This window comes from Phaseolus vulgaris, chromosome 9, assembly GCF_051622355.1.
Source record: "Phaseolus vulgaris cultivar YP4 chromosome 9, ASM5162235v1, whole genome shotgun sequence".
In the NCBI taxonomy this organism is placed as follows: domain Eukaryota; kingdom Viridiplantae; phylum Streptophyta; class Magnoliopsida; order Fabales; family Fabaceae; genus Phaseolus; species Phaseolus vulgaris.
In genome coordinates, this window is record NC_143506.1 from 11,991,008 (window position 1) to 12,003,283 (window position 12,276).

A 12,276-nucleotide genomic window follows, 5' to 3' on the forward strand; every position below is an offset into this window, starting at 1 on the left:
GCGCATCCACTTTAGGTGCAAGAAATAACGGAGCATTGACAAGGACATGTTAGCATTTTTTTCAATAATATTTAAGAGCGAAAAACAAATGTAAAACTCCATTAAATTGCATTTAACATACCCAAGATTAGTTGTCACAGTGAAAATAATTGACCCACGAAGTTTCCCATCTGTTGGAGGTTTCCTCAGAGCAACAGAAGAAACAAAACATATACACTCAACATTACATGCTCTAGATCAACGACTACCAATCCAATTTCCATTCATTTTGTTGCTTACATACACCTTAGTTTTGTTTCCATCAGACATTATGGCTAAGCAATAGGAGGAACAGTCATGCGCCTTGAACTTCAACTTGCTACAAAAAGAAAAGATAAATGATGCCAACTTTACTTGATTATATAACATTCATTGTTCAAAATAAAGCTTGAACTATTACACTATCCCACGTCATAATTTTGGGTGCGTAGTTACACAAAGTAAAACAAAGATAAAGGAAAGGTACCGTATAAATGTTCATTTAAAGGACAAAGAAGTGCAGCCTATCAAACTAGCAAGCAAAATTTGATTTGTTTCCAAGATTCTATGACATATTTCCCTTGCATTCTATTGGTTCTACCGTATCAGTACTCGTCCAAGTATGTATATAGCATGTCATCCTTCTTAGACTTGCGCCTACTTAGTAAGGCCTTCAGGAGACGTTTACTCTTACTGGGGTACTGTTCTACGTCTTTGGCAGGGTCTCTTTCAGCGTATAAACGCATTGAAGATGATTTGCGTGGCTCTGAAGGGTACTGGTGAAACAATAAACACAGACGGTTAGATAAACTAGTGAGGTTATTGGTGATATGCTGAGCAAACAACCATGATTTATGTTTACTCACCCTTTGTCTTGCATTAGAAGGATTTGGTGTTGTGGGTCTGCTCGGATTTGGTGTGGTTGGTCTGCTTATCTTTGGTGTAGTAGGCCGACTTGACCGAGATCCGGTGCGCAGAAGGGGGAATCGGTATGGTGATACCGATTGCCTCTCTTCAGTGCATGCAACAAGATTGTAAATACAGATATAGTGAGATTTATATCCTCATCTTTTATGTGAAAATGGCAGAGAAATTCAATGAATCAACATGGATGACATTAGTCGTGATAAAAGAAAACTCAAGAATAAAGATATCTTGTGCATACAACCTAAATCCTTTTTAGGCATGCTTGAAGAAGAAGTGAATGAAAAAGCTCCAGATCTCTGAGGTTGTAAAGAAGGTGAGGGAGAACGCCCTCTTCTGCATCAAAATAAAGAATTACATCAGGATCTTATTGTGACAATGACCATCTTAATCCTAAAATAAGATGTGGAATTTGTAATTACCTTGCTGTAGATGGTGGTGTTTCTCTGATTGTAGCTCGAACAGCTTTGGGATACAAACGCAATAAAAGGAATATGAGCTTATATCTAATGTTAATCCCTAGACAAGTGGAATTAAAATATTAGGATAGAAAGAGATACCATTCCTAAAGTGAGGCCAGTCATCTTCGTCATCTAGGTTGTAACCCTCATATTTTGACTTTGTGCAGTTGGCACCATGCATGGTCTCTCCAACTGAACTTGTGAATTTAAGGAATGTGAATATGTGATTATTCAGCATCATAAACATACTTTGTAATAGTAAAAGGAACAAAATATAATAGAAATGGAAAAAGGAAACAGCACCATATAAAGAAAGTGAAGAGGAAAATGCAAGATACTTGCCTGGCAGGATATAACGCTTGTGATATTTGGGAGTACTGATCACCAATGACTGTTGAGTACGCCCCTCATGATCCATATACTCTTGGCATGTCTTTATTCTCTGGTATACCACATTACGGAAACACATTGTTAGTGAGCTTCACAAAGTTTCTCTTTCCTCATACAAGCTTCAATAACATTCAGGATTAAATCCACTTTTGCTCTCTATAGTTTCATGAACAAATTCATTCCCTATAAATATCTAATTGCACATTTAGTCCTTCAATTTTTTTTAAATTAAGCAATCTAGCTCCACTTTTAATACCTTATCCAATTTATGATTGAATGATGACAGTATTAGTTACTTAACTATGTAAAATATTAATAGTAATGTTTATTAATAAGTCTTAACATTGTTATTTAAAAAAAAAAAGGTTAACATTTACTGTTACCATTTTAGATGATATATAATGTTGGAGCAAAATTGCTCATTTTAGAAACTTGGAGGACCAAATGTACAATTAAAATTTTATAAGAACCAAAATTACACAAACGAAACGAAACTATGGGAACCAAAAGTGAATTTAAGCCTAATATCAACAAAGGACAATGTTCAAAGTCACAGCTGCAGATGAAAAATTCTGCTTAGAATTGAATGGGGCGTTGTATTTTCAAAGCGTCCCTTAATCAAAATTTGAGAATAAAATCAGCCATGGATTCACTATGGTGATCAATATCAGCTACAGTTTTGGTAAATTCACCAACAACCATTATCTTACGTAATAAAATCATTTTACTCTCCAAATTTTTATTGCACTGGCTATTGCAAGAGAACAAAAATGAACTTTATCAAGATTGCAGTGATTTGAGACATACTGAGAGACAGGACAAGTAAAACAACATGGTACAAGAAGCTGGTTGATAGCATAACTTGTTTTATATGGTGCTATGTAGTTAATGCACAACACAAACAGCTTTTATGGTGGATGAAGGGGTAGTGCTGGGTACAATGCAAAGGCTTACTGGTTGTTATTTATTGGTGCTAGTGAGGTTTAAACAAATAATGGATAGTTGTTATTGAGAATTTTGTCCCATGCTTCTTCTATTGTTTTGTTTCAACCCTTGACCACTTTTTAAATCAAACATGGAACAAATATTCGTTGGAATGTCTTCTTTCTGTTTTAACAAATTGAACACACCCGTCAAGTTCATTACAAAAATACTATTTACAGTACCCAACAAAAACCTGAGTTTCTCAATTACGACCTAAAAATGTTCTGCGAGTTTACAAATCGCACTTTCAATTCTTTTTTTGGATAATTGAATTAAAGTTTCCAATTAGTATATATGCAGATGACTTTTAGCAGAAGTTTCTCTGACGAATACAACACTAAACTAAGCACCAAGCAATACAGACATTTAGATAACTGGATATTTATAAATGTTCTGGAGTTTATCAGTGAAAAAAGAAGAGTTATACATGAAATGGTTTTTGGAAACTCTTCGCAAAATTTATTCTCAGCATTGCATGCAATAAAGATCAGTTTTACATATCTCAAAAAAAATGTGACTAACAAGTCGTTTTGCTCATTCAATATGACAGTGCTATCATTTATTTCATCTTAGAAATTATTTTAAGCATTGTTTTAGTGCACTTTCTTCATCTGAAGCTAAATGGAGATCATTAGGTATACCTGTTCAATGCAAGATACTCTTAGATCTGCTACAGAAACTTCAACGACCTTCTCATCCAACAGATCATTTACTTTGTAGGTCACAGAACCTAAATGGTCCACAGTATTTACTAGAGCTTTGATGGCATAATCCTTCAATGTTTCTACCACTCTGCAAACATAGAAAAGAAAGAGAAAACAACAATAAAGAGAGGATATTAAGGATATGGCAGTATCAGCATAAATATGGACCAGCTCTAGCAAAGCAACTCACATTTGCTTTTGGTCATCATTGGTGTAAGAGAGTTCAAAATATTCAGCTGCTGAATATAATTGTGCTCTCAGATTCTTCAAATCCTAGGAACAGAGATGCAACAATAAAAACAAATAGCAAAATACTTTATCCCACTTAATTAAGAAGTATATTCTAAATTAAAGCCACAGACGCATTAGACAATGATCTTAAGATTGGAAACAAGGCCTCTTGAATCAAAAAGCTATTATAAAAAAGAAAACCAATATCCCCAACTAAACAGCAAGTAGAAAATCACAAGTACCTTCAAACTATCATCGAAGAGCAAGCTCTGCTGCATAAAAACCTCATCATAATTGGAAGCTTCTTGAGATACAGGTTGGGTTGCAGAAGTTGTGATCTTCCCCATAAATGAAAGTAAAGGAAGAAGGACCACCTAGTCCATAAAGGAAACGATACCAACTTCAAAGTCAAGTTGAGCGAGTGAAGAGGATAAAAAAGAAAGGTGTTGCCAAAGGAAAACAGAAACAGATCAAACCAAAATCATAAACACCTTTTAGACCAAGACAGTGAAAGCTAAAAGCTCTTGATAAAATACACAATAACAACAAGGGAAGCTGAGAAGAAAGATAAAGAAGAAGACAACCTCTTCTGTAACAACTAATAAGATACCAAAAGCTGGTTAGCCTACAAAGCATACAGTTGTCTGAAATAGAATACATATTAAATACAATTCTCTGAGACAATTTTGGAACAACAGAAGCGAAAATTTTAAACTATAAAAGGCAAAATTCTACAGTTTTTGCCGAATCTTCTGCCACACTCACATTGTATCAAAATCTAAACAAATAAACCCTCAAAAGCAAACCCGACCCAATCCTTAAAAACATCGAAAGTTGCAAAATTCCCGACAAACAAGTCCAAAACAACAAGGAAAACAAACATGGTTAAGTGAAGGTGGTTACTTTTCAAAGCTCAAACAATTAACCCTTCTCCAAGCAGCTCCTAAAAAACAATTGCCAGAAACCAAGTTGCTTACTTTAAGCAGTTAAGAAAACAAACCAGATAGTGGGAATGCAGAAACCAACCTAGCAACCCTTTTGAAGGAGTTTCTTGGTGCAGTTACAGTGGTCAAGAGGAACATGGAAAGTGAAAGTGTGAAAACCCAGTTGCCATTGGAAACCAAATGTCAAATAAAAGTCACTGTGTGATGACCCTTCACTACAGCACTCACACCAAAACGGTTAGGTGTTGGGATTTTGACTGAAAAAAAAGGAAAGGGACAGGTCAAGTTTTGCAACATGTACAGTTGGAGAGTAGAGAAAGAGGGAGAGGAGAGCACGTCGGAACATTGGCTGAGGAATCCACAGAATTTTTAATTATATGTCATTCCCTAATATTATAAAAAAAAACATTTTTTTCTTAAAAAATGAAAAGGAAAAAGAAAAATGAGTCCTTGCTGCTTTGGGAAGCAGAAACTGACCAAGACAACCCCACTTCGCATCATTGTCATTTTATGGCCCCAGTTTTTTTTTAATTTCCTTTTGTTTTTCTCTTTAATTTTGGAAGGGCCTGTTTGGTTCTTCATAAGGAGTAACAAGTAAACACAAGGTTTTACTTTTATCTTTGAGGGTTTTCTGACTTGTATTTGTCCAAAGTGGATGATGTGACTGACAGGAATAATGAAAATTTTAACATATACCATCATTCCACCTGCAACAAGCCCATTACTAGTGTTAAGTATTGTTTGTTACAAAGCATTCTAAAAAGAATCAATTTTTATTTAATTTAAGAGAGACTTCACATTCTAATATATGATTTTTAATCCTGGGAATGACTTTTTTTATCATTTTTATGGATTTGACAATTTTATGGATGACTAACTCTATTAAAAATCTAAATGATCACAAAATTGATGAAAAAAATTCTAATAAAATTGAAAGGAAAATACTTCATTTTCTTTTGTTAGAGTGACTAACTGTGTAACAAAAGTCATGAAATTCAGTTTAGTTAGTTGAGTAAAATGAGTGAATTGTTTTAAATTTCTAATATTTAACTTTTACTGAGAATTTTTTTGATGTAAAGATGTTTTGGAAAGAAAGTGTGAGAGATCTATTTTTAAAAAGAATTGGTGTTTCATGATGTAATTTGAAATAAACTTTAAAAAATCAACTTTTAATTTAAAGTATTAAAATTTCTATCTTATTTTATTTCACACTCATTTAAAAATTATTTGTTATATTTATTTATGCGTTATCAACGGTCCCTCCTTCACTGCTCCACCGCCACACTCTTCACTCATACGCAACTGTCACTATTCTGTTTCGCATCCTATGCTATGCTATCATGCACCTCCTCTGCTTCTTTTTCTTTTTTTGTTATTTGTCGTACACATACATAAAATAAAATAATTACATCTATCTAGTTATTTTGAATCACAGGAGAAAGTTTCCATAACAAATAAATTTTGTCTTTGTATAATAAATGTTTTTAATAACATTTTTTATTTTGCTTAATTTATTTGTTTTTACCTCAAATAAAGAAACATGTTTTTGCTAGATATACAAGTTTTTAAGACTTTATTTTCGTTTTCATAAAAAAAAATACACTACTAAGACTAGGAACAGCTGTTGTTTGAGGGTTTGTATTTTTTCATTTTATGATTATTATATAAAATATATAAAAGAGAATGAAAAAATTCTAACTGTTTCGAGTATATGATTTCTTTTATAATCTTATTTTTAATTTCACTCATAACTGGTTTTTATTAAAAGTATTCTGCACATTGTAAGTTGTATTCTATACACAAACATTATTGTATCTGTTTTCTCATAATTTTAATTTTTAATTAATTTTTATTTATTTATTTATTGTTCTTATTTATACCTATCATAATTTATTAATTTAGAGAAAGAGAAAATTTGCTTTGTTAAGATTCAAGGGAGAATTTATCATCTACTCTATATTAAAAATCAGAGTAAGTAACTTGAAAACATTAATTGAGTGTACAGTTAGATAGGTTAAATTGTTCATCTAAATGTACTTATTTATGGTTTTATTTCTACTTTTTTATTATAATATTTATAATATAACATTTTATTATTTTAGTTTTCATTATTAGAGTCCTGTCCTTAAGTGATAACATAAAAAAACAAAATATTACATTATTAGAATACTTGATATTGCGTATCATATTTACATAACATTTCATATATTATGTCATTACTTAAAGATAAAATTTTACTATTAGAGACCAAAATGATGGAAAAAAATTGCATTGATAAAAGAATTATATTATAGGAAGTATTTATATATTTAATATAAAAATATTTTTAAATAATATTTATTATTTTTACACTATTTTTGAAACGTTGTATCATTTATACCAAAAAAAAATACCTTTTATAAAATAAATGTTTTACAACTTTTTTAATTCACACCTAATTTTATCACTATAAGAAAATTATTAAATAGAAACAGATCGTAGAGACAAAAAATAATTAGTTGTTAGATTGACTAAATTATAAATGTGTTGGTAGCTAATGAGACCTTTAAGGAAGTATAGATGAAAAAGAAAGAGTGTGTTTCTTAAGGTGGATTACAAGAAGACCTATGATTCGGTAAGTTAGAAGTTTTTATTTTATATATTAGAAAGAATGGGGTTTTGTGATAAGAGGGTTGTATGGATAAAGATTTTCCTTGAATCCTCTTCAATCTCGGTGCTAGTAAATGGTAGTCTAACTGTGGAATTTAAACCAAAAAAGGGACTAAGACAAGGGGATTCATTGGCATCTTTCCTCTTTCTCATTGCAGTCGGGGTTAGCTAGGGTGGTTAGGCAAGCGAAAGAGAAGAAGTTGTTGAAAGGTATTGAGGTTTGAGTAAGGTAGTTAAATGTGAGTACGCGGATGACACTCTCTTTCTTTATAAAGTTGACACCCAAAGTGTTATGACTTTAAAAACGATTTTGATATGTTTTGAACTCGCCTTTAGGCTTAAAGTTAACTACTCTAAGAGTAAGGTTGATGGAGTGGCTGTGAGCGTGATGACTTTTTACGGCAAGTGCACCATGTTGTCAGAAGTAATAATGTGTTTCTAAGGACGAATATCGAACCCACAAGGAACAGTTGAATATTCAAGTAGAAGATTTGCTACATATAAAACAAAATAATAAAAGTTTGTTGGAATTTGTTGTGATGACAATGATTAACAAGAAAACAAGGCAAAGAGTTCTTGCTTCAATTGGAAAAATAGGGATTGGGTTTCATCTGTCTCACTCTTTTGTATTTTGATTAATCATGTAATGTGGTGTCATGTGATTGATATTGATGTCGTATAAAAATCATTTATATCGCTTCCTCACATATAAAATTATTAATATGCTTCCTAAATATCGATTACTCGCATATTTATAAAAAAACAATTTAGAATTAAGATCAGAAGTTGATAACAATTAACATTTCAAGTCTATTTCTAGCACTCAAATATGTTAAGTATTATTGTTTAGGTCAGAACCATAAAAATACTTTCCAGACAAATTTAAGATAATAAATAAAGAATTTGAAGCAAAACAATAATATCAATAATCAATCAAGAACATAATATTGGGCTTAGATATCAAGCCTCCTATTTAACCTAATTTGATTGGGCTTAAGTGACTTTTCGCTTAGGTGCTAATGGGCTCGCTTGGGCAAATAAAACGTAAAAAGGCCCAACGTTATTGGCATTATGTTGCTCAAGCGAGATCCCCTGGTGGCATCTTGGTTTTTTGGAAAATTGGGCAGCTTTGGTGAGTGTTGATACATTCTAACTTTCTCTTTTTAGCTTTGTATATTTTCTTTTTGCCCAATCATCTCTATTTTCCCCTAGAATCCTGAAATTAACACCAAATATGAGAATTCTCATTCCTATTCAATTATAAATCACAAAATATGTAAAAAAAAAATGTATAAATTCATAAATTATGGATTATTTTATACTTTTTAGCAATTAATACTCATACGTGTCTATATTTTAATATGAAATATTACTGAATTTTGACACTTGTCAGAGTGCAAATCAAATTATGGGTTTTGCAATAATTCTTAATTGCGGTATTATGAATGCACTTTTTTCTTATATGGGATTAACAATAGGAGGGAATCATAAGAGACGTAACTTTTGGGAAGGAGTGTTTGGTAAGTTTCGGAGTAGGTTGGGTTTATGAAAAAGTAAATTCCTCTCTTTGGCTGGTATATTATGTCTTATAAATTGTGTTCTTACCTCCCTATCGTTATTCTACATGTCTATCTTTTATATGTTGACAATTATGATGAAGGAAGTGGAAATGACACAAAAGAAATTTTTATGGGACTGAGGCCTAAAGGGTGGGAAAATTGTTTGGGTGACGTAGAATAAGGTGTGTGAGCCAAAAGAAAACGGATGTTTAGGGGTTATAGACATTAGAAGGTTTAATTATGCTCTTCTATGTAAGTGGATTTGGAGACTTATGTCACAAGAGAGTGGTTTTTGGAATGAGATCTTAATTTCAAAGTTTGGCGGTTGAAGGAATTTAAGATCACAGGCTTGTATCAATAAGGATTCTATACAGTGGATGGATTTTAGGAAAGTTTGAAACTTAGTGGAACGGGGTAATGTTTTCGAAGACAAAGGAAGAGGGATAGTAGGAGATGGGAAAGAAATTAAGCTATGTGAGGATAAGTGGGTGGATAACGAATCCCTAAAGCAAAAATTTCCTAGGTTGTTCTCGACTCTGTAGATGTTGGTTGCACTTTATCACAAGTTGGTGTATGGAACGATAATTGTTGGTTGTGGAATCTGGGGTGGAGAAGGGCTCTCTTTGTGTGGGAATCTAGTCAAGTTGGACAACTCTTGCAGTTGTTAGATAATAAGATATTAGTGGGAGAGAATAAAGGAATGGTTGATACGTGGCTTTGGAGGGATGCAGAGTCTACAGTTTACACGGTGAAGACATCTTATAATCATCTGAAGGGGTTTGAGCAAGGTAGTACTGGGGACTCTTTCTTCGACGCAAGTTACAACTTGGAAGGTGATGAATAATACAATTGCTACTAAGGACAATCTTGTGCGACACAACATAGTTCTAGTAAGTAATCTTTGTCCCTTATGTGGTGAGGAAGAGGATACGGTAAATCGACTTTTCTTTGAGTGTAGGATTTCTTGGACAATATGGAGTCTTTGTTTTGAGTGGCTTTGGTTCTACTTGGTGCATCATTCTGATGCAAAAAATGCACTTCATGTTGTTTAAGCCTGTAGGTATGAAGGAAGCTATCATTAGATGTTGGGGGGGGGGGGGGGGGGGGGGGGGGGTTGGGTAGCAGTCGTAGGTGGAATTTGGAATCATAGGAATGAATGTATCTTTAAGAATGAGATAGTAGATTTTTTGGAGATTTTCACTGTGGCTTAAAGGAAATCTTGATCTTGGGTTACAGCTAAGGAAAGATTGACAAATTTCTCTTACTCAAATTGGTGCTTAGATCCCATGTGTTGTATGAAGTATTTGAAAAAATGAAGTGGTGCAAATGTTTATTTTCTATTTGTCCAGGACTGTTGGATTTTTTATGCAGGTTCTTGTGTTATATCATTGTTGAGGTTATGAAAAAAAATGTGTTTCCCGAGCAGGTTTGTAGGTAGGTAGAGGTTTCTTGGTTTGAAGAAAGTGGACACACTTTTGAGTAGGTTTTGTGGGACTAGTTTTTTGGGTGAGGGAATTTGATTGGAAAATGTTATTGTGGGATTCTGGGTATTTTAGGGGATGTTTTGTTTGTATTGTATTTTGTCTTTTTTTTATTAAGGCTATAAGAATCCTGATAGAATAGATGCTCAATTATTTTGATGTGGCCTACCATTCCCTTTATTGTATTGAGGTTTGGTTTGGTGGTTTGTAAAGTCAGATGGAAGTCTGTAGGTCAGGTATCGAGCAGGTTGGCTTTGACTACTTTTTATATAACGGTTGAAACACCTAAGTGTTTGTATAAGGGTTGGAACATCCTAAAGTGTCTCATTTTATTTATTATTTGCTGATAAATTTTTTTTTGAGAGACTATAAAAAAATATTTGATATTTAATTAGTGTCTATTATTCATAAATAGTTTTTAAATTGTTATCTAATTAGCTATTAATTTTAAAATATAAATAATTAGTATTTTAAATATTTATAGTTAATTAGATATCAGTTTATAAATTATTTATTAATAATATAAGTTAATTTAGATATTAATATTTTTTTAATTTATAAAATAATATTTAATTTATTTAATATAGTAATTAATTGTTTTTTGTTTTTAAAAATAGTTTATATTTAGTGACTGTGTAGTAATGGTGTGTATATTGTATATTGATTAAAAATGTTAGTATGAGATAAATTTATTTAATGCTCTTGATTTTACAAAATAAAAAATTGTAAATTCTAGATTACTAGAAATCATAGGAAATTGTTTACAAATTTAAACACAGTAATATTTTTAAAACTAACATTAAATAAGATTAGTACAGTAGAAGTTTATTTATAAATATTTTTTTTTACAATTGAGTACAGAGGGTGTGTGTATATATAATTTAACTATTGCATACTATGCTAGAAAAAAATTATGTTTAAATTTGAATATTATTCCTAAAGATTATGATTCAAAATAGTTTAGAAATTATAAAATGTATATTTTATAAAATAAATAATATTAATTTAATTTAATTAACATTAAACTTATTTTAAATGAGGTAAAAAATCATAAAACCGTTTATTTTATACAAATATCTTGTGCATAAATGAAAATATTTGGAGAACTTTGTAAAAAATAAAATCAATTTTTATAAAAAGGATATATTAAATATGTAAATGATTTTGATAATATATCTATTATATCATTTTAGTAGTCTGAATATTCTAATATTATCTTTAAGTGATGATATTGGGTTTGACTGATTAAACTAATTTTAATACCTAGTAACTGGTCAGTTTATAATTTGTAAGTTTCAAAGTCATGATTTAACTTATTTAATTAAAAGTATATTATAAATTAGTTGCTTAATCATAAGATGAAATAGCTAAATACAAGTTTTATTATATAAATTATTTTTATGTATTTTAGACGAAAAATATATTATTATATAATAATAATTATTTTTTTCAAAATGTATTAATTATTTCAATTTATAATGTTAAATTTTTATTAATTTAAATTATATAAAAAAAATTAAAAGTATGGACAAATATTAAAATTAGTACAATAATTTATAAAGACTGACAATAAAAATAAATAAATAAATAAATTAAAAATATCTAAACTATTTGTAGCTTATAAGTTAGAAACTTTTAAATAAATTATTTTTTAACTTTTATCAAATACTTTTAAGTTTGTTAAATTAATCTATAAATCAGTAACTAATTATTGATATTACGAAATATACTCATTACCTATAATACGGTATGTTATTATGAAATGTAGGGTCCTATGATAGCATGTGTCCAAATTATGTGACATTTTGTTTCTTGTGTTTATTACTTAAGGACAAGCTCTAACAATATGGATTAAAATAGAATAAGTATGTTTATTATAAGATAAAAAAAAATAACAAAAAAAAAATAAAAACTAAAACCTTTCCTAATAC

The 12,276-nt window shown here is 30.8% G+C and overlaps 1 protein-coding gene across 3 annotated transcripts; it reads right to left on the reverse strand.

Annotated features, from left to right (window-relative positions):
• Window positions 1–378: 378 nt before the first annotated feature.
• Window positions 379–5,245, reverse strand: ABIL3 (ABL interactor-like protein 3). 3 transcript variants are annotated; one of them, XM_068626331.1, is made up of 11 exons: window positions 4,739–5,018; window positions 4,616–4,655; window positions 3,955–4,086; window positions 3,672–3,754; window positions 3,419–3,569; window positions 1,746–1,845; window positions 1,503–1,595; window positions 1,365–1,407; window positions 1,187–1,278; window positions 885–1,030; window positions 379–794 (listed from the first exon to the last, which is right to left on the reverse strand). In XM_068626331.1, the coding sequence occupies exons 3-11, from the start codon at window positions 4,057–4,059 to the stop codon at window positions 624–626; spliced, it is 984 nt and encodes a 327-aa protein (XP_068482432.1). In that variant the 5' UTR covers window positions 4,060–4,086; window positions 4,616–4,655; window positions 4,739–5,018; the 3' UTR covers window positions 379–623. The 3 variants fall into 3 exon arrangements, with proteins under 3 accessions (XP_068482432.1, XP_068482431.1, XP_068482434.1); XM_068626330.1 differs by lacking the exon at window positions 4,616–4,655 and having other exon boundaries at window positions 4,739–5,245; XM_068626333.2 differs by lacking the exon at window positions 4,616–4,655 and having other exon boundaries at window positions 4,713–5,027.
• Between the last annotated feature and the right edge of the window lie 7,031 nt (window positions 5,246–12,276).